This window comes from Trachurus trachurus, assembly GCF_905171665.1.
Source record: "Trachurus trachurus genome assembly, chromosome: 7".
Taxonomy (NCBI): domain Eukaryota; kingdom Metazoa; phylum Chordata; class Actinopteri; order Carangiformes; family Carangidae; genus Trachurus; species Trachurus trachurus.
The window spans coordinates 10,828,341-10,852,171 of record NC_139901.1 but is presented as its reverse complement, the minus strand read 5'-3'; the positions used below and the strand labels follow the sequence as shown (position 1 = coordinate 10,852,171).

Genomic DNA, 23,831 nt, shown 5'->3' with positions numbered 1-23,831 from the left:
CGGGCAGGCTGCAAAGTCAGAAATCAGGATTTCTTAAAAAATGTATGAGTAATGGAACTCATTATTGCTGAGCTTTAGTTCAGCGAAAAGAGAGTGGAAATGCAAGAAAACAAAAAACAAAAATAACTTTTTTAGAATGAAAGTACAACTCTGTAACTTCCACCACAATGCTACTGAATTGGGAAAAAGTGAAAAAAACAACAACAAAAAAAAAAAAAATGGAAAAGAAAGACAAGGTAGAAAAGGAAGCTGCTACAAATGAGTTAAAGACAAAGATGAAGAAATGCAGTAAAGAGATTAATTGATCATATGTAGAAACACGAACAGACGGGGTGGAACTGAGTTGAATTTAGTGGTAAGTAAGTTCACAGTGCAGTATAAAGTTATTAAAAATCTGAATTAAATGTCAGTTCTTTAAAGGGATGGTTAAATATATTTTGGGAAGAGTGCCTGTTGATTTTCTTGCCCAGACTTAGATCAGAAGATCGATTCCTCTCCTCTGCCATAAACTATGAAGCTTCTGCCAGCATCTCATTAGCATAGCTTAGCATAAAGACCAGAGACAGGGGAAACAGTAGCCCTGGAGCTCACTAATTAACATGTTATATCTATTTTGTTTAATTCATGTTAAAGTTATAGTTTTACTAGTACTCTAAGTTTTTTTTTTTTTTTTTTTTGTGAAAGCTCTCCCCAGATATCACGCTTGGTCTCATTATTATTCCAAAAGTGTATCACAGTGCTCCAAAATATCAATACATTTCTCAATAAAAATTATTTCAACTGTGATAACAGCTTTCATATAGATATTTGTCGAAGCCTGACTGGCTTTTTTCTTTTCTTTTTTTTTTTAATTAACAGGTAACCAGGACACACAACACATAGCAACTGCAATTGTCAGACAATGACATATTTGTAACAATTGCTGCATCTCAGGTGTTGTTGTATTTATGGACACAAAACTGGACAAAAATGTGCAGCTGCTGGAAATCTGGTTGTGATTATACAAAACAACAAATTCTCCAAACGCCTTTGTCCGCTTATAATCGAACTCACTAACTATACAAAAAAAAGGAGACACAATAATGCACATGTTACAAACTAAAATAAAAATAAAAATAACAAAAAAAAGATTTCAGCTAATGATTCCTCTTTGTCTTCCTGTGTTGTCCTCCTGCATGTCTAGAATATGGAAAGATACGAACACAGCAAGGAACAGTTCCATCAAGCTGCCTCCATGACTGAAGCAAACGTGAGGTGAGAGACACACACACACACACACACGCGCGTCCACAAACCAATTTGCAGTTCCAAAAGTAAGGAGATATTATTCCCTGGAGCTTCTGGCACGCACTCACCAACTCACACATGACACGGGCGTACACACAACAGAATAATAAGCAGCCATAGATAGCGATCTGCTCTTTTCCTCATTTTTTAACCAGATAAACGCACACATTCTCTCGAGCAAACCTGACTAATGTGATAAGTGTTTTAATTGGCTGCTTTAATTAAGTCGAATTTAACAATACCCTATTTCCCCCATCTTTGCTTCTCACTGTGGACTTGTAATGAGCCACAGCCAGGGAAAAGGTAGCTAAATTGCCACTGCAGCCTGTAAAACACACAGCTGTAATTCACATTAGAGACCAAGCCTTGACTTGGCTGTTGAAAAGTACGGGGGCTTTCAAAAGACAAGAGTCGGTACAGCTAGCAGAAAGACTCAAGTATGCTCGTTTATGTATGTGCCGCGGTGCGTCCTTATCCCTGTAGGCAGGTTTCAGACAGTAGCCAACAATTTGTAAGTCACGTTTATCTGTGTTTTTCTTATGTTGCCATGAGTTTCGACTCATTTCACTTTCAAATTGAAATTTTGTAGAACCCCAACTTTCCACAAATAAAGGCAAATAAGTCAAGAAAGGATCAAGTCAGAATGCAACATATAGGTTATAGTTAAACCTCCAATTTTGCTAAATGCATTAGGGAGCATTAAAGGTCCATAACAATTTACAATTTTCTATGCACAGGCTTTTTCTATGAAATGAACTAAAAATATTTTGGGTGCATTTAACAGCAGCATCAGGATCGGCAAGGTAGACAAGATCTTCTCCTACCAAGCCACATCCATCCTTTCCCGCTGCGGGATGTTCCCAGGCCAGTTAGGATCTTCCAATGTCTGTGCTGGTGTCCTCTCACTACGACATGCCTGCAATCTATTTAAAGCTTCTCTATTCAGTATTCTAACGTTAACAATGGATTAAATGACTACACTCAACCGAACACTTCACCAGGGACACCTATACACCTGCTTTATTCGTGTGATTATCCAATCAGCTAATCATGTGGGAGTGTAGTGCTGTTCATAACAACCCAGCAGATACAGGTCTGGAACTTCATCTGATGTTCACATCAAATATCAGGATAGTGGCGAAAAAAGTGATCTCATTAACTCAGATGTGACCGTGGCGTGGTTGTTAGAGCCAGATGGGGCTGAATTGAGTATTTCTGAAAACTGCTGATCTCCTGGGATTTCCACACACAACAGTCTCAGAGGAGAGTGGTGTGGAAAACAAACAAAAAAAAAACACGAGAACAGTGAGTAGCAGCTCTGTGGACAAAAATACATTGTTGACGAGAGGGGTCAGAGGAGAATGGCCTGACAGAAAGTCTATGGTAACTCGCGGAGGCACTCTTCACAACTGTTGAGAGCAGAAAAGCATCGGAATAAAAAGCAGCACAGGCGACCATAGGTGTGAATAATTACTCTGAAGACATTAAAGACATTTTAAACTCTGCTTGTTTTAGTATCTAGGTGTTAGATAAGTTGAGCGACTGAAGAGGACAATTACCAACACCTCTTCTCTCCTTAATCATGAATGCATGAATCGACTGCTCGATTTAAGAAGCCCAGACTCCTGCGATGGGGAATTGTACTTAATATTCAGAGTTTGAAACACGTGCATGGTCAATTCCACCTGGATGACTCTAAAATCAGCCAAGAACAAAAAGGTTCTGCTTTTGGACAGAACAGAGGATTACCTGCCGACTTGCCTCTCGCACCAAAGCCCTGCACTTCGGTCTTAAGCCTGTCGATAACGAGTAGCTGTGGGCTTGCCCCTGCATACTCCAACTGCCCGTTGTGTGTAAGCATGGCAGGGGATACACCCTCTCCGTGATAATTTGAAGTGACTGTCTGCTGCTATCGTCAGCTTAGGAATAAGAGACCCCCATTACAGTCAGGTTTTAAACAACGCCAACATGTTTTTGATCCAATCTGAGCAGATGCTGAAGACCAGGTGATCTTAACCCCTTGGGAATACAGTACAGTAATACCTCTAATCCTCTGCTCATTGGGATGGTGTGTGTGTGTGTCTGTGTGGAGGGGGGGAGGAAGGTGTTCTAAATCCATGAGTGTTTTATCAGGGAAGATAAAACGATCCAAGCTTCCTGTATGGCACTACCTTTATGGTCTATTATATGCTGCTTTTACAGGCTTTAGAGAGTGGATTAGGCTCTCATTCATTCTGTAATCTAGTCTAACCCTAACCTCCGGGGAATTCAGTAGTGTTACTTTAATGAGTGGATTCAGGTGTGAGGGAAAGAGAATGTCTGTGTATGTGGTATCAAAATATACACAACAAACAGAGGGTATTTGATTTGGATCTGTTTACTTCAGTGTCACGCTTCACCTCAGTAGAACGCACCCATTGTTAATGATTGCAACACCTGTGCTTTTCGTACCATGACATGTCTGATCAGTGTCTGCTGCTCAACAAGTGATATAATTTGTGTTTTGCCCTATTTTTGGTGTGCATGTATCTTCCAAGATAAGTGAGTATGGTCCGGCCCTTTAGATGAAATCATCATGTAAGATGATAAGTCATTTTTTGGTCATGAAAATGTAGGGGAACCTACACTGTAAATGTCTTCAATGCCTGTGAGGCTAGTTCATACTTGATATCAGCTGCTCAGAGTTTGCTTTAAGTTATCACAGAACATTCTGTTAGTCGGTGTGAATTTCTGTCCTTGAATTTCTTTTCTTTCCTTATGTCTTTTTGTTGTATCTGAACATCGTGTCCTCACATAGTTGTATTAGCGGCTCCACACACCTCCTCAGCCTTGTTGTCTGCTCCATCAGTCCTTCAATTTAAACAGCCATCTATGCCTTATGTCACCAACCTTGGATGCAAGTGTACTGGGAACAAAAATGCGGCATTGATTCGCAGTGCTCTTGCAGTAGGTGCCTCAGAGCTTTTGTTTTCATGGTTACAGTTAGAACAATGCAGTTAACGTTGCGAAAGCTACGCTGTTAGCTCTAACAAAAGATTTTGGTTTCAGATAAGTGCCTCCTTAGAGTTAGGGTTAAAACACATGGTTAAGGATTATGGTTAAATGGTTACATAACAAACATAACAATACAATTCAATTCAATTCAATTCAAGAACTTTATTTGTCCCCAAGGGGCAATTAAGAGGCAAGTAGAGCAGCAAACTTAAGTTAAAAAGGAATAAAAAAAAACAGTTATGAACAGTCATTAACAAAATAAACTTGTGATACTGTGTGATTTATTTATGAATAGACAAAAAAAACAGGTATAAGTCATGGTTCCAAGATGTAAAGAACATGGCATATCAAAAAGTAGAATATGTAAATAAACATGAAAGTATATTCATTTTCTGAACTTTAAAATTGCACTTTTACAAGATATATTTAGTCAGTAAATTTGACTAAGTTGTCAGTACAGTACAGTAGTACAGCAGATGTGTGTATTTTAATTTAGTACTGATGTTTAAATCTTTGTTTGTCTCGAAACAAGTTAAAATGGATACAGAATGTGTGATCTTGAATCAGTCTTTGAGTTATTATTGAATCATTCATGTATTTGAAAACCAAACGCAGTGCGATGTTCTAACATTTTCTGATGCCAGAGCTTCAGAGTCCCCCGTAGGAAACTTCAGGCCTGCTCTGTCTTTATGCTGTAAACTGACTAAACTGAGTGAAGTTTCTTTCAGTGCAGCGCTGTAGAACAAAGCTACTATAAAATATGAGTTGGGTGACTCCTAAACCCCGTTGGCGCTGCTATCCGTGTCATTCTGTGTTTTGTATAATAATGTGTGTATACGTGCCTGTGTGTGTGTGTGTGTGTGTGTGTGTGTGTGTGTGTGTGTGTGTGAGTGAGAGAGAGATGTGTTAATCCGCAGTTTAATCCTTGAAGCAAGAAAGGCGGCTTCGGCTGCCAGCACTCCGTGGTTTGAGGGACCCAGGGAGCACAGGGCCAGTGTGTCATTGTCGCTTTTGCGTATAAGAGAGAGACAGAGAATGAAAAGAGAGAGAAAGTAACCTGTAGCTCTCTGAAATGTCAAACTTGGTGGAGCATAATGGAACAGTATGATTGACTTTACTTTTGTTACCCTGGCCAAGGAGGTTATGTTTTGTCCGTTTGTTTGTTTGCTACCTTGTATTGTCTGCGGGATTATGCAAAAAGTACTGAACTGATTTGCTTCATTCATTCTCGTTGTTGATTAAAACCATTTATTGCAACAAATGGTGTACAGTTAGACTTGATGCTGAGGGCCCCCTGGATTTGACAAGCGCTATGCTATGTCACTCCAGAGAGCACAATAAATAACCCCCCAGAGTGGAATCGAGGCACTGAGAAGACATTGGAGCCATTTGGACTCTGAGACACTGAGAAGGTGGAGGCTGGGGTGGTGGAGGCAAGCTTTGACAGCAGCAGTTTGGTCAATGCAGAAGTGTTGAAGGGGAGATCAGTGTGACAGCCTAGATTTAAATACTGTAGACCACCCATTGTGGGAGAATGAATGTGATTGGATGGAGACTAATGGGCTGGCTGTCAGCTGACTACAGCTGGGGCTTACGACTTCCGTGTCCTGTCCTGCATGAATTTGCGAAAAAGCTTCATTTTAGTGAAGGGATGCTGCGTGAGTCAGGGAAGAAGCCATTACATTTTGAGGCAGATCATTCACTATAAATTTGAATTATTCCTCTATGGAGTTTTGCTTGACATTAGCCTTGGTGGAGGTCTGTGCTTTCTCAGTGTCCTTCCAGTTCTGTATTTCTCTCACTCTGTCTCTGTTTGCATTGTTTTCTTTGCTCAAACCTTCACATTTTCCAATACAAATATACTGAATGCGTCGAGATCACTGCTCACCAGAGCTGTAGAAGTTATTCAGTGATTCTTTAACAGAGGTTTATTTTTTGGGGCTCAGTAATATATTTTGCACCCCTTTTCTTTTTGTTAACTTATCAGAGTCAAACATGTCTATGATGACTTTATATAGGCTATAACACATGACACTAGTAGACATGTATGTACATGTATATACTGAAAGAGTGAAAAGGTTTTGTGAGATGTTTTGCGTGTTAGCTATTCTACCTCACAAAAAGATATGAATTTTTCCTGCCTCGTCTTTCTTTGTAATTTTGTTTTGTTAACAGGATGGAACATAGTTCAGTAGCATCCCTACTATTCATCCCCAGCAGTACCAACTCAGTAGTTTCCCAGTTTCCCCAGGACACAGACTTAAAACATTTGTTCTCAACTTGTTCAGGGAAGCAGAAAAACACAAATCAACATGTTGCCCTGCACTATTCATGCAAGAGGAAGACACATCAATACAGATACATACGTAAGAAATAAAAAAGTACAGAGCAAAGTTCCCTCAAGTGAACCAAAGAATGGTTATTAAATGAAACTAATACTTCTAGTTGACCCCGTCCCCCAATCCACCACCCCTCCATCCTACGCTCCCTCTCACACCCACTCCTATCATCCATCTTGATCAACACTGAAGTACAGCTTTAGTCCTTCCACCTCACAGGGATCATTAATGCCTACAGCTTCTGCCAGGTTACCAAATGACTGGAAATATGACTTCAGGCTTGCATCAGCAAGACTTGATTGAGCAAACAGATGTAATCTTCATCAGAGCACCTGAGATAACCTAAAAATCTACACCCCTAGGTCTCCCATTGATTGTGTACATATGGACCCTAAAGCACCAGTGGCAGGTGGTGATTATTTACTGTACCTGGGAGAAACTATCCGCTGTGAAACTCTAACTGAGATAGAATCTTGAGGTAAGAGTCGGTCAATAGCTTTGAGGTTTTCTGCAGTAGTTTAGCACAGCTCCTCAGCCGCATGACCTGTGCACCCTCCATCGGCTGACGACCACAAAAAAACAGAGGAGGCCTCTCAGCAGTGGTCTGTGGCAGAAACTTGTCCTTGAACTGGCCGACAATGTAGCAGTGATTGCTACACCTAAGTGTTCACCACTTAGCGAAGGCATTTTGAATTTTCTGGCTCTACAGATTTCAGCAAGCTGTCAAAATAAAACCAATAAAAGTGAAAGAGACGAGAAGCTCTCTTTTTTTAGTGTAGATACACTTTGTATGTCAGTGTGAGGGAGACGAGCTCCTCTTCAGAGCTGAAAGTAATCGAACGAGAGAAAGATGGAGACAGACAAGGCAGATATCCACGTCAAACCGCTCAGGTCACTATCCAAGGCATTTTAACAAGGCCAGCTGTCTGTTACAGTAGTAGCTGAACTAGCCTTAATAGCCAGCCTTTGTCAGATCCGGCCAGCCTGTGTCAGGCGATACCAGCCTACAGAGATCACTCAGAGATAAGGCTGGGAACATTGACAAGACAAGTCCAGAGTCAGAGTCAGTCCAAGTTAAAAAAGCAGACGACTTGGCAACTGTTGCTCTGCTGTAAGAGAAAATCCAACCAGAAACATGGTGTGTTGTTGTTGTTCACTGAATTTACACCCAGTTACATTTTCAAATGTGTAGCTCACACACTGCTGAACGTAAAAGTGGCTCTTTAAAGAAATCTGTCCGATTTTAATGGAAATGTGTTAAATCAAGTGTGTTATTAACATTATCAAGTGGCTATAGTCCTATAGCTCCTTCAGATGGATCCATAGCCAGGGTTGATTTATAGCTGTCAGGTATATGAGAATATATTTACTGTGTTAACACACACATCCTAAATGATCTGATACATGTTCTAATTAATAAGGAAAGTCAGGAAAATTGGAACTACTTAATACCAGTAGATCAAACAGAGGTTTTGATTAAATATACAGGGGTAAAACAGGGGAATGAGAGGCTGAATGAAAGGTAATGTTGAATCCAGGACTGTCTTGCCCAGTCTTTCCACGGTAATCAGGAATCATCTGAAAACTGTGCAGCCTTTGACTGCTATTCTATTAAAATTATATGGGAATAGGCTATATGCCGCTGGCTGAAATCCAGGAAGTAGTGGTACTTCCAGGTTGGTACTACCGGAATTTCAGCCAGCTCCTTTATTTCCTGTTGTACATGATTTGCCAAACTGATTAATCCCGGTGTGTCTGACCTCAAAACAATAATCAGACACACCTGGCTGGCTGAAATTCAGAAAGTACCAACCAGGAAGTACCACTACTTCCTGGATTTCAGCCAGCGGCATATAGCCTATTCAAAGATTTATTACATTTTGTTTCTGATGAGAAAACAAATGAGTAACATAACAGAAATGATATGACTGACAAGTTGGGTGATTAAGAATGTACTGTACACCCGGGGAGCTGTGTGGCGCAGTGGGTTGAGCAGGCGCCCCATACTGTATGCAGAGGCTATTAGTCCTCGCTGCAGCCGGCCCTGGTTTGAAATTCCCTTTAGAGCATGGAATTCCACCCCTCTCTGCCTCCCCATTTCCTGGCTCTCTTAACTTCTCAACTATGCTATCAAATAAAAAAAAATGCCCCAAAAAATATACTTAAAAAAGAAAGAAAGAATGTCCCCCCTTTTTTTCAGCAATACTTGAATTCAGTACTTGACTGCCATCTACAGCTACTGTGCACCGGGATGGAAAACGACACACAAAGTTGCTAAATGCTTTACACTTTATTAACTGACATGCTGTCTGTTGGTCTTTAACACGCTGAAAAATTGACAACTTGTAAAGTATCAAAACAGTACAGCACCCTCTCTTTTAAAGTGTAATATGGTGGCATGTGTGGAGCTGGACTTTTGGTTCATCTCAGTTTGTGACATGCGCTCAGTCACCTGTTCCCATCACCAGCCCAAAGAGAAAATTATGAGACCAAAACTGTTGTTTTGCCATTCTGTAAACACGTTTATTTTGCTGTGATGTTGGCCATTTTAACATGGAAGTCTATGTAAACTGACTTAAGAGTCATCTTGAAGTGGTCGTTTGAATAACTGTAGAACAGTTGTTTTCATTTTCTAGCTCATGAGGTTGGCATTTGTAATATATGACAATTGGCCCCTGGGTCACCAAAATGGTAAACCTCTCTCTGTCTACAGGTGTGTTTCCCAGTACATTTAAGCGTGCCATAGTGGAGCCTTTACTTAAAAAAACAGGCTTAGACCCGACTGTCCTCAGTAACTTCAGGCCTATTTCAAAGCTGCCAATCTTGTCCAAGATCCTAGAGAAGGTGGTCTCTGAACAACTGTCATTATTCCTGGATCAGAGTAACATCCATGAGACCTTTCAGTCTGGTTTCCGCAAACATCACTCTACGGAGACGGCCTTACTGAAAGTATCCAGTGACATTATGATGTCTGCTGATTCGGGAAAGTGCACTGCTCTAGTTCTCTTAGATCTGTCCTCAGCCTTTGACACAGTTGACCACCAGATCCTGCTGAGAAGACTGAGGGATGAAGTAGGACTGTCAGGGTCAGTTTTACACTGGTTCTCGTCATACCTCTCTGGGCGTAGCTTTAGTGTCACAGCTAACCAAATAAGGTCTGAGTCAGCAGATCTGTTGTGTGGAGTCCCCCAAGGCTCCGTTTTGGGTCCTGTTTTATTTTTGCAGTATTTGATCCCCTTGGGAAAAATCATCCAGAGATTTCCTGATGTTTCTTACCACATGTTTGCTGATGATATCCAGCTTTATTGTTCCTTCAAGCCAACTGAGCTCCAGAGGCTAAGTTCCTTAGTTCAGTGCTTGGTGGAGATAAAACAATAGCTAAGTGATAACACCTTGCAGCTAAATGTGGACAAAACAGAAACACTGGTTATTGCCCCTGATGATTCCATTCCAGGGATTAACCAGTACTTGGGTGACTTGGGCCAGTCTGTCAAACCGAGCCTAAGAAATCTGGGTGTTGTGTTTGACAAAGACATGTCATTAGTGCAGCACTGTAAACAGCTGACCAAAAATTGCTTTTTTCAACTGAGGAAAATTTCGAAACTCAGGAAAATGGTGTCACAAAATGACTTGGAGCTGATCACTCATGCATTTGTGTCTTCGCGTTTAGACTATTGTAATAGCTTGTTTTCATGTCTAAACAAAAAGGAGCTGTCTCACCTGCAGTTAGTGCAAAACTCTGCAGCGAGAATTCTGACTCGCACTAATAGGAGGACACACATAACCCCTATTCTTAAAGCTCTTCATTGGCTGCCAGTTTCGTCCAGGATCAATTTTAAAATTTTGGTTTTAACTTTCAGAGCTTTGCATGGCCAGGCTCCACCTTACATCAGTGATCTGATCCAGCCTTACACCCCAGCTCGGGCTCTGAGGTCTGTGAATCAGAATCTGCTGATGGTGCCACGCACTCGTTTCAGGACCAGAGGAGACAGATCCTTCCAGGCTGTTGCTCCCTAGCTCTGGAACGATCTTCCGCTCTCTCTGCGTTCAATGGAGTCTGTTGACTCCTTCAAAAAGCAACTAAAGAGCCATTTATTTGCTCATGCTTTTGCTTAACTGTCTTGGGGCTGCTATGATTGTCACCTAGTTGTCTTGGCCTTTTAAACTTAAATTTGTATGTACTTCTTAACTGTGTATTGTTATTGTTTTTGTTTTAACTGTGAAGCGCTTTGTGACCCTGGTCTGTGAAAGGCGCTGTACAAATAAAGCTTACTTACTTACTTACTACTTACAATGTTATATTGTGGTGAAAAGCAGACTATTTCTTCCTTTACCTTCATGCACTATAACATAAACTCAGTAATGTTCAATAATTCTACTCTTTAAAACCATTGAAGAGCATAATCAATTTTTACAGAATAGCTACTGTGGGAACCTGGATGACAGTGTATTTACTAAAACAGCATTGAGAAAAGAGTGGCAGAGGAGAGGCATCGATAGACATGACATACTCTACCTCATATTCAGTGCTTGAGAGACAAAGTAAAGTCTGCGCTCTGGTTTATAGAAGACACTCTCTTCCTGGTTGCAGGTGTGATGGAAATGGAGAGATGGAGGAGGACGAGTGAAGCAGTGTAGAGACACACGATAGAGGAGAAGAGGATTTGTGCCCTCAGTCAATTGAAAAGCTGTCAGGGTGCAGGTGCATACAAGCTACAAGCTAGAGATAAGAGGCAACTCTATCTCTCTCGCTGTTTTCCCTCTCCACCTCTTTTGCCCTTTTTCTCCCTTGTTATCACCTCTCTCTTTTTCTTAACTTCACCATCATTCCAGTATTAATCAGGCTAGTGATGGTGAAGCAGTCAGTTCAGGGATTCTGACCCTCAAGCATGTTAAATGACGTTTTCCTCCTTAGTAAAGCATGAACCTCTTTACTGTGGTCTGTCGGTCTCATAAACATTTGCTCATGAGTAGAAGAGTCCAGTAATGAGCAACTTCTCCGAATACTAACCATGTTTCACTACTTTGATTTGAATTAAAGCTAATGAGATGACCTGCTAAAATGAATACTGCTGTGCTAATTCATTTTCTTGCTAAGAAATACCAGAGAAGATAGTTATTATAGGCCAAATAAAAGGTAAGAACATGAAGCATAAAGACTGGATAATGCGCCTATAAAGCCGCTTGTCCACTGGTCCAAAACCTGACTCGCTAACATCACAGCCTTTGTTTCAATGGAACAATTAGCATTCACTCTTGAGTCACCTCTGGAGTAAATGCGGGTATTAATCGGCTCTGGCTCTGATTGGCATTGACGGAATCCCAACACTTGGGTGAACCTGCTAATCCCTCTCCCTTAGACAGACCTGTTGTGTTCCCAACAGCACAGTGCTGTTAAAACAAGAGTCAACAGGGCTACATGATGAAATGAAAAGAATGTGCTACAGCCCTGAAATAAGTTTGAAAAACTGTTAAAGCGTCTTTCAGTTAGGACATCACTCCTTGCAGTTGGATGTGTCCTCAGTCTGAACAGAAAGGCAAACTCGATTTGGTAGTGGAAAACGTGTCAATGAGCTTTTATTAGCAGGTTAAACCACATTTTATACTGTTATTTTCTCATTTAATTGCAATTCGGTTGTATTTTCCAACTCTGTAGTAATGTTCAACAAGTCTTGACATTGAAAGATGTCGTGTAAAGTTGACATTGCCCATACAGGGTTAAACAGCGTAAAAACTTAATTGTCACAGAACATTGTCAGAAACATGCAACACATGCCTCATGTGTTGGCTCACAAACAAGATATTGCAGAGTTTCGCTGAACTCGTGCTGCAGCCCTCAAGTCAAGCACAATATTGGATTCTCTTCATTTTTCCTCCTCAGGCGCTGCTTCCTATGAGGCGTTAACAAGATTTTCTAATTACTTGCCTGAAACACAGTAGAGATACCAATACTTTGTAGTTGACAGGATAGAAATAAAATGGCACAAAGGACAAACAATGCTTCACATGTGCAGCCAAAGCCATTAAGGAAAACACAAAAAACATCACTCTTAACTCCAAGAGAAGCATTGTTTAGAGCTGATAAAAGCATCTTCCTTATCAGTCTCGGAGCTTTGCCAGTGGCTTTTGTAGTTGCTGGGGGTTTTTTTTGTGGGTTTTTTTGCATGTGTGCGTGTTTTGTGTCTTTCCCATTTTCCACTTTCTCCTCTCTTTCATTTTCTCTCCCCCTCTCTCTTTCTCTGCTTTGGTAAGCTGGTCTGCATGGTCCAGAAGTCTGAAGCCTCTGTGTTCCGTCCGCCTCTGCCTTCGCAGCCGGAGATTAAAAATAATGGGCTGCACCATTAATTAAGCAACTAATCTTACTGTTTATGTTTTGTCATATTTACTGCTCACAGATGCGTAGAGAACTCCCCCAAAAAATGACTGCTCCCACACACACACGCTAAATAGCTTTCACAATCACACACACTAACAATAACAACACCGTACGCGGCTCGAGAAGCTGTCAGAGAGGCTGCTTTACTTCAGTCCAGTTGAAAAGCCAATGCCTCCTCCTCCGTCTCAATTCTTATTTATTTATTTTTGTAAGCGGCTAAGTTAATATTGTTGATTTAAGACCTCACCTTCAATTTGGTGTAGCATGTAGACAGAGCTTTAGCTTTTGCCGCGCCTGAACCAATTTTCTGCTTCAAGCGCCTTTAATAAACCACGCAGCGCTATCAGGAGGCTCCGGCTTCCCTGATGAAGGCCATTTATTTCAAATTAAAGGAGAGTTCCTTATCTTCGGCTGCCTCAAACGGACAGAGAGATAAAGTTGGCGCGCTTTGGTGTCGTCCCCTCTATGTTGTTAATGTAATGAGAGAAACGGAAGGACCGCGTGAGGGAAAAGTGAGACAGGAGACAGAAAAAGTGGAAGAAAACAGATTAAACAGGAAAGATAAACCAATGGACGTGGTGTGGGGAATGGAGTAATCTGATTGGTTGTCGGTCCTCTTTTTAAAATGGGCTTGCGAGAAAACACCAGTGGATGTTTCATTCTTCTTCTTTCATCTTTTTTTTTATCTTGCTTCCTTCCTTTAAACGTTTCCCTCTCTGTTTCTTTTCCCTTTCTTATTTAACCTCCATCAGCTTTTCTCAGATAAACTCTGTCTTTGCCTCCATGATATTGTTGCTGATGATAAAGTGTGTGTTTTCCTCTGTGGATATTGGTATCCTGTAATTGAAATGCTGGGGTCAGCTCTCCCCTGTAAATCAAAGCCAAAAAAGAGCCTTTAATTTGGCTTTCAATTAAATCTAGTGTTAAACGCTGCTCACAGAGAAAGGGGTGTGTGCGCTGGGCCACCGTTCGGAGGAGACTGATGTTTCGGCATGTAGGGAGGTGTCTGTGTGTATGGCACGCTTATACTGTACCACAAAGTTAGTGTGTATCTGTGTGTGTGTGTGTGTGTACAGCATGAGCCTTTTTCTACCTGCGTGGGTGTACATAACTTGCTTGTCTCTGCTTCAATCAGTCAGAATCCATTACAGAGAGGCGCCCAGGCATCAAGCCTGTCATAGTTAACAATCACACAGATAGACAGGCAAAGACCAATTATAATACAGCCCACATATCAAATTAAGCATGGCTAATTCAGTCTCTCAAAGCACACTTTTCTGCTGTATTTGATCAGAATGATCCTACCCACTCAATTAAATGTAATTTAGCAGTAATTGCATGATTTGCAATGTAGCACGTACTATGCACACCACAGGTTGTCAAACAGGTTGCAGTGGGTGTAAATGTTAATTGTTTTTCATCTTTGTCTTGCCTCATTTAACCAGACCTCTTTTTATTCTTTCTTACACTTTGGTGTGTTCGTTTTAGTCAAAAAACAAAAACAAATAGATTTGAATCTGTTTTTTTGTACATTTTTATTCATAGTTATTTTCTTGCAAGGATTTTGAGGGCACAGCTGTGGGCATCTTAGTTGTACACAGTCACTATGGTTACATGTGTCATCTTTACCAGAAAATGCAGCTTATCTGTACACATTTACTGCACACCAACGCTGTCAAGTAAATCCAGTTATCCACATGTGCACCTAGCTCAGGTCATATTTCTATTTCTTTACTAAACCATTACATGATCTCATAGTCTTTCAGCTGTTTGGTTGCTCCCATGGTCATCTCAGTGGATTGTAGGTGAATTTATTTACTTTAAATGAAGTTTTCTTTTTCTTTTTTTTGGTTTAAGTCATGGACCATTTTGTCAGAAAATATTTTTTTTCATGATGATGGTTTTTATTGATGAAATTAACAGTCAATCACATCATTGAATAAATTATTTTCTTTCAGCCACTTTGGGGACAGCCGAAACAAGCTGAGACCCTGATTTATTATGTCATCACAAAGTTCATATGGTGAGCTTACTGTAGTAGCAAACCATTGTGTATCTGTACACCCAGCTTTTAAAGAGCAACGTTGTAATTCACTTAGAGCCTATTTGCTGCCAATCTGGCGAATGTTCTTCGACTATTCACACTCATTTATCCTTTTAACTCTGTTTCTGCTCCTCACCAACTCCTGGGGGAAATATGTGGCTGATGCTCTGTAGACCTGAAGGCACACTGCAGAGTTTAGTGATAATTTCCAGAGAGGGTCATGTGATACATTGTATCGCATAGACAAACATAGATTCTGACTTTAAATAGAGGCTTTAATTTTGTGTACCTTTATGGAATCTGCAATAGTTTCTATTTGTCTATTATACTTATTATTTTTTGCCAGGATTTTTATTCATTCATCTGTTATGACTTATAAATCCTCTCCAAAAACAAACCACATTTATTTGTGAAACTTTGATCTACAGTGGATGTGAAAATCTAACAGTCTGATCCAATATGGAACTGCTGGTGCATGTCAAGTTTTTTTTCTTTTTTAAGTGATCTTACTTTTTGTTCTGTTCACATCATTTTACTGAAAGCTCAGATTTACACTGTCAGTGATCAAGTGGGAAAAAACACTTACTATTTTCTTTCTCTCCATTCCTAATCCCATCTGTCTGTACCTTTGTGTCTGCAGGGCTCGTAATACAGATCCAGTCTGTGCAGGCCTTCAGTCTCAGATTTTATCCTGCTACAGGGAGAACGGAGACCAGACCCTCAGGTGTTCAGACTTCGCCAAAGCATACATGCAGTGTATCAGCGCTGCAAAGAAGGTAAGAGTGTTTTCACCCACACATTTGGTATAATCACTGAACATCCTCAGGTTGAATTAATCAGGAACAAAATCATAGAAATACATTGCAATTATTGTCAGAGATCCCACAAAATTGGAAGAAATAAGTCTTGAGGATTAAGTCACGAGGATCAGTTTCTGAAACCAATCACTAGCACCTTTCTTGTTGTGACCATGTTCCTGCAAATTGACCATGACACAACCACTGACTGTTTGACATTTGCTTTGTGAGATGCCTGATTAAGATTCCTGAGACACTGGAGTTTAATGACTTCACTTTGAGTGTCGACAGGATGGAGGAGTAGCGACTTCCTACCAAAAGTAATAAAAACGTTGAAAATAATAATATCATATTGGACTTCTCCTCAAAGAGGCAATGCTTCAGGGAAGTTTGGGACATAACAATTCAGTCTGAGTGGTGGCTTTTGAAGTTCTCTAAGGAGAGACATGTTTTTATTTTCACAGCGGCTCTCTGTCTGATGTAAAAGAAAGAAATTCATTTTTTCTCATGTTCACAAGATTATTCTGGGAGAGTTGGAAGGAAAAAAAAAACATCTGATTGATAGGGTTTTGAGTGCTGTCACTTTAGGTTTTTACACAGGAAAAAAAGCCTTGTCATTAAAAACAGCTTTCAGAGTGAACGTCTGATGCAAAAGTGCGTAATCCAATTTCTTCAGCGCTAGCAAACTTGTTTTCCTACCAAGACTGGAAATGACACCTTTTCAAGGAAAACACAGTTTTTGGTTTGCTATAAAATAAGTCTTCAATCACAGTTCACCTCATCACTGCAACATTTCACCCTCAAGGTCATAATTTGAGGTCATTTTCAGAAGCCACTTCACTTAAAGTAATCAAAGAGAAGCAGACTGTAAGCAGTAAATGAGGGTGTAAAACCAAACATTAATTACATGTCTGATATTTTCTGAATATGATCACACTTACTGAAGCACGTAATAAATAATATGTGTGCTTTTTTAACTTTTTGAGTTGAAGAACACATTTTTGCAAAAATAGGTCTGTTAGTGGTTCATTTGATTTCAAGTAAACAAGATAGAGAGCATCGTCCAGTCAGACGCAGCAGGAACGTCTGCAGTCTCCTCATTAGATTCAAGGAGGGTGTGAGAGAGAAATGCTTGCACTGCAGACTGTGTTTGACTGTAAATAGGATTATGTAATATTAGGCCCTGTTTAGAGGCTTTTTTTTAATGTTCATTTGCATGATGCTTCTGCATTTTTTAAGCTTGAAACCTGATCCTTGAACTCAGTGCTGCATCACAGCAAGAAGAGGACACACTGTACAGTATCTCTGGTGATGCTTTAGCTGTGAAGTACATCAGGATAGTATCACAGTGCTTTTAGTTTTAGTAAATAACACAATCATGTTTACTGTTGAAAGTCAAACCTGATTATACACTCAAGGGTAAATGGAGCACCAGAATCTACCAAGGAGGAGATTCACAAACTTGTATAGGCTTCGTGCCCGAGCTGTGTGTACTCCTTGTGTACCATGTCAATATTTCTTACCCTCTGGTCCCAGCTCCGCTCATATTTTGGGACTTTTACTGTATGTAATCCTTGTTCCCTTTTCTCACAGCAGCAGGCCTTTTACCCATGTTACCCATGTGGCTGCTGCACAGTTTATTTTACCTGGGAATAAGTTTGAATGTACAAATGCCAGTTGGATGTTAATCTGCATGATAAATAAAGAAAAATGCATATGGATATTTAAATACATAGAAAAAGTTTATATCTGATTAGTATTTTAGTACAACGCCTTGTTTTCAGTTTCAGTCTTTTACATGCTCTACACTCTATCTTACTGTTTCTAATTAAACACCCTCAAGTGTTTCAGTGGGCAGAAACACTTAATTTCTTAACATGGCCTTTACTGCCGTCCTGCCCTTGAACATATTGACTGGTGTCTGATTGCTGGTGTTTCTGTTGTTTGCATGCAGTTCAGATCTGAAAGTTTCTATCGCTTAGCAGTTAGGGATGACTTGCTGCTTTCTCGGTTCGAAGAGTTGTATTTTTTGTAATTCCTCTACCTCTTGTAGTAAAAATAATACATGAAAGTTTCTTTTCCGTAATGGAAGGGAGGCTCAGTGTATTGGAGGCACTCCTCTCCTTCTTGAGCTACTGGGAAACTAGGGCATACACACACAGTGCAGTCATGAACCAGGTTTATATCCAGTGTTTTTATAGACAAAGTCTCTTCATCTAGTTCTAATGGGATGAGTTAGCAGTACTGCAGGCTGTAAACACCTTGTTAACTGAAATTGTTTGCACCGGAAACGTCAACTGAGCATCGATAAACTGGGCTGAGAAGAAGTGAATTATGATCAGTCAGTCAATCAATTAGTCATTCAGTCAGTCAGATACATCACAGATTACAGGGCCATGATCAAGTGGCTTCCACTTTATTTCTTATTTACACTCAATTTGAATTATTTACCAAGCAGCATTGTTTTATGTTTTTTTCTACATCATATCAGTTCCATAAACAAAGCTGCCAATTACAGTATATGAAACGAGTTTTTGGTGATGATAGTTTCACGCAGAGATAAAAAATGTAGTTAATATGGTTTTGCCTTTATAGTTGTCTTTGTCTCTGAGCAGTCAACGGAGGTTATAAACTATGCATCTACTGAGTCAAGAGATCTCTTCTTTTTCTCTACGGCACTTTTTTTTTTTGTATTTCATCTGCAATGAAGACCAGACAAGAACCTCTACTTATGCATGCACTCAGTAAAATCCAGCCTTTGTACTGTACTTTTCAGCATTCCTCATTCCTCAGTTGGACCTGCTGCTGTATTATTCAGAAGCAAAGGCAAGTTCCTCAAGTATGTGCATCTCTGCAAGTCTGCAGCAGTTTTAAGTTACAAATTCACTGAAAGTTAGAGAGAAAATTGCGAGGAGGAGGAGGAGGTGGGAGAGAGGAAGTTGGAGGGCAAAAAACTGGAAGCATGCACTTCCAAACTTTGTACAGTACACGCATCTGAAGGTGTAGCTGCTCATCATGTACCCAAACAACGTATTACTCTGCCTCATGCTGGTCTCCGCTCACATCTCTGCAGCGTTGCTCAGGGGCACTGAGGCTTCCCCTGGCATACAGTAATACAGCATGTGATAATCAGTCTGCTGAAACGTGATTCCTCTGCTCTTGTACTAATGTAATGTGTGCGTGGCTGCCCGTACGTGTGTGCACTGTCAATGGCATCTAAACCTTTGTATCTGCCTTGTCCGCACACAAACCTGCATTTCTATACACACAGTTGACGCTATGTTTACAGCCTTGTATTTCTGCACTTATGAGAACCAAATGTCCTTACAAGGCTGAGCAGTGTGTGTGTGTGTGTGTGTGTGTGAGAGTGTGAAAATGTCTTTCTCATATTAGCTGGGGTGAGATAACGAGGAGTGAAGTGAAGACCCTTTGAAGACGGTCTTTAAAAGAGCACGGCAGATCATGCAGGGTGTGTGTGTGTGCGCGCGCACATGTGTGTGTTTTTGTGTGTCTGTGTTTGTGTGGTGTGTGAATAGCTTTCTACATTGCAGTCTGCTTTAACCTACACATCAAGGTCTTTCTTCTTGATTGGCCCCCGAGGCATCTCCCTGACTTTCACCCCATCAATTTTAAAGTTTATAAAGTTCTTCCTCCATTTTCTGTCTTTAAAAGCTGTCACAGTTAGTTTGGTTATTACTGATAACTTTTTTTTTCCTGTTGAGTGGAAGCAGCAAAAGCTGTACAAAAAAAAAAAAAAAAGAAGCTGTTAACAAGCGCAAGATGCTGTATTTTGTTGACAGTGAAAAGCATTGCAAGCGTGTTGAACTTTTAAAGACAAAGTAACAACCCCTATAGACAGAACTAGCATTAGGTGATCAATACTAATTAGTACAGTAGCACCACGTGTGTGTGTTTTCTGCCCCATCAAACTTGTTTTTAATGCAATTGTCACAATCCATTGATTGAACTATAAATATGTGAAGACATAAATATCAATATCAGCAGCTCAGTTTCCAATTTAGCAGCTAAGGTCAATAATGCTGTAGACTCACAGGCAGACACAAAAAGCTGCTGCTGAGCTCTGACAGGTCAATGAATCTGAAAAAATGATGTGAAATGCTTAGATTTAATTGGGAGGTTTTGTTCACTACTAACAATCCAGTGCTAATAACTGCAGTTCCTCGAATGACCACTAGAGTGTGGCTTCAACAGTGAGTCAATCCCCACTGACTCTTATGTTAAAATGTCCAACTTTACAGCAGAAATACACATGTTTACAGCCTGGTACACTTATTTTTTAATTCAACATTTATTTTGCTCCATCTTATGTTTGGGTTTTATTGAGGTTTAAAGTTATTCATAACTGAGGGTGTGGCTGTTTTGACTGTCAGGTGGGTGAGTGTACACTTGCCATAAACTACTTCACAAACAACAACTACAAAAACAATCTTTACCGATTTCTGTAATAGTGAAAGTTTGTGGTAAAGTCAGGTACTGCATCTTCATTTACAGTCTATGGATCCCCCACAGCAAAGATGGTGTAAAATGAGGACACCAAGCTTTTAGCATAGCAAATGAGAGTAAAATGTGATTTTTGTCTTTTTTGTTTTAAGTTTTCATTTTGTTCCAGAATTCAGATTGATTGAGCACAGCTGATAAAATATTCCATTAACATTTGTCATTTAAGCAGATGCTGACAAAACTGATCCTTCACTTCACTTTATTAAATGTAAGGAAATATGAATTTCCGTTTTACTTTGACCTCGGAAAAATGAGAGCGCATACTGTATCATCACAACCTAAGATGTAGTTTAAATTTTAGCCTTAGACTTTAACCTCTCTTTGAATGTACAGACAGTTGATTTTAATTAACAGTATTTCGAGCTATCAGTAATTATCTGCCCATGAATAATTGGTTCCATTTCTAATAATGTTCACTTTATCAATCTTTGAAGTAACACCATACATGTTGCTTCACACTCTTTATCAGCTTTTTCTTTCTACCTTGTATAAAATAGTCTACCGGAGAACTCTGGCATGGTTTATTTTCATATTAAATTATTTAGAATGTAAATGTTTGAGCCCAACAAACTGAGTGGAAATGATAGTGTGATATTTCTACCGTGTCCACTTAATAAACCAAAAATATTGTTTGTTTCGGTGGTGTGAAACGCATATTAAACAAGTGCCATGACTCTGGGGAAAAGTTGTTATTTCTGTTTTTGTTTCACTTGTAAGAAGAACAGCTGATGAGAGATGTGCTCACTGTTGTGAACGTAAGTTTTATTCTGTTTTTTAAACTTTCGGATCAAGCAAGGCATGCTGCTGTTACTTTGGTTCACGCTGTCAAAAATGAAATGACAACAGACTTTTTAATGGGTGAAAGACGACTTTAACTGGGACTGAATCTGTGTCCGGTGCTTGTTTTGTCTTTCCAGCGTCACAGATGCAGCTGTGATGTGTTTTGATCAGTTTCACAGCAGGTCAGCGGACAGGCCTGCATGTCACGGCCGTCCTCCAGCTGGCCCACGCTACTGTCTCTGTGCGTGTGTGCGTGTTTGATGGCAAATGAGGGGGGGGCCCCACAGAGCCTGCAGAGGCAGAGCAGACGACCTCGTCATTATTCTCTGGGAGGCTGAGCCTGACGCACCACATGGAAGACATACGTACACACTGTCCGGTGGGAATGTGTAGTCATTTATCTGCGCCCTCAGATGCAGATACATACAGTACACAACACGTGTGTGCTTGTGCGCGTGCGTGTGTGTGTGTGCGCGCCTGGTAGGGTTTTCAAGTTATTTAGGGCCAGTCTCAGACACAGCCTGGCTCTGATGCTGATGTCGACCTCAGCTCACAGTGGAGAGTAGGAAAAGGAGACGGACTGAAAAACAAGAGGCAGTGCAAAATATGTACTAAGAGAAACTTAGCAAAGAAAATCTGTACAGAGAAGTACAGAACAGGCTGAGAGTGAAAATACCCCAGTGGAGAGGAAAAAAAGAGCAGGTGAAGGATATAGGGGTGAAAACAGAGAGAGTTTTGGGAAAACACAGAGCGATGACTGGTCCAATCACAGATATATGTGAAACTACAGCAAGGTTGGGATCTGGTCGGCTGCAAGTTGAGACCTCTGAATCTTTAAATGCTGTTATTTTCCCCTTCAGCAAGGCCAACTACTGAGGCGTACACACACTCACATGTATATATCCGGAGCCCCGCTAGTACAGACATCGCAGGCTTTGGGTTTAATGCCAAGGGAGCTACCCCTAAAGTTAAAAGCTGCCTGTCAGACTGGAAAGAAAGAGAGAGAGAGAGAGAGGGCGAAACAGGACCAGAGAGAGAAGGAGGTAGAATCAGAGTGAAAAAAAGAAAAAGTTTAGAGAGTGGTGAGAGGCAGCAGAGTGATTGAGAAAGAGATTTGGAAGCACTTCTCCTTCTGTGTGCCTGGACATTTTTTCTGTGATACATGTAGCCAGCTCCTCTATCCACTTTTTTATTGTCATGCTGTCATTGTGTGCGTTTACAGTTATTGGTTATATTGTCATCATCTCCATCCTGGGAGGCAGCGTCACTTTAAGAGAGGAGAGAGCAGGTAGCCCACTGATTGTGTTGTCTTAAAAGCAAGTTTTTAACACTACAGTGTGTTTCTCAGTGCTGTGGATATAGTGGATATATGACTCCTTGCTGGTTTGATGTTGATTCAATGTCGTTTTCTCATTCAATTCATTGTAATTCATTTTCTTTTATAGCAGCACGCCAACCTGTAAACTAATCACCTGACAACAAAACTAACAGTAATGCATTTTGATAAGTGTGATTGAAACGGACGGAAGAGTGACACGGGATTTATTTCTGTTTGCTACTTCAAAACTTATGCAAGGTTAGCTGTGTGAGTAAACCTACAGGACAGAGCTGACAGATGGGATTTTATTACTGAACCTACAGTAACCCCAAACATAACTCTGTTTAAATCTTTTAGATGATAATGGGTGTGTGCATGTCAGCTGTTGGAGTGGGGTGGTTATCAGGTTATCAGGCATAATATATAGTTACATTTACATGACAAAACATCATTAAGCGGAACATTCCCACCTCCAAAAGGTCAAAGAGTCTGTCTAAACTGTCACTTTTGTATCATGATATATGAATGTTGCATGTATGTATATTTTATGACAGACCATCCTTTAATCTATATTTGTCTTCCAGTAAAGGCACAAACAAAAGGTCTACTAGATTTTCCTTTGTTGTGCTCAATAGACAATGACAGTGACATCCTGCTTTGCAATACTGTGAAATCATCCTTGACGATTGACATCAAGGGTAATTGTTGGCAACCAAGATACAGGAGAGAAAAACATGTCTGTTAGCACAGCAGCCTGAATAACTCAACAGTCCAATAGAGGACTCGGATATGACGGATATGAAGAGACAAGTAGACTGAATGCAGCTCACAACACGTCTCCTGCAGATGCACATAGACAACTAAACTGCAACAGCAAATAGGAAACATGCTGGCAGGCAACACATTTTTAAATGAATGAAACCTCGGATTCAGCAACACTAGATCAGAGGTGGTTGGAGTGGATGGCGGGGGTATAAAGCACATGACTATACGTAAATATAAATATTGAGTCTAATGTCAATTTTATGTGTATTGAATAGACTGAGGTCTGATCTCAAGAAGTATAGTAGTAGTTCAATAATGTCCTCGTCCAGTGGGTCCCAAACATTTCCAACTCATGGCCCACTTCAAAATCTTAGAAACGTCCCACACCCCCCCCCCCCCATCTGACCCCACATCTATATACAGTAGTGGCCAAATAATGCCCTTTTTATGATTTTAAAGATCATTTCATTTTAAAAAGATAGTTTATTCCTTTATTTTATTATTTTCTACCAAAAATGGATGGCCCAACGGAGAACCCAGCACTGATGGATATTTTAATGGAGGAGAAATGTGTTTCCTGTGAACATTTTAATGATTCATTCAGTAACAA

General features: G+C 40.3%; 1 protein-coding gene across 1 annotated transcript in view; it reads left to right on the top strand.

Annotated features, from left to right (window-relative positions):
* LOC310989184 (MICOS complex subunit mic25a-like) overlaps positions 1-23,831 on the top strand; it is a 97,588-nt gene that overhangs the window by 51,566 nt on the left and 22,191 nt on the right. The window contains exons 6-7 of the mRNA XM_083976152.1: positions 1,184-1,254; positions 15,681-15,816. Coding sequence (XP_083832278.1) covers positions 1,184-1,254; positions 15,681-15,816 — 207 coding nt within the window. The remainder of the gene's footprint in view (positions 1-1,183; positions 1,255-15,680; positions 15,817-23,831) is intronic.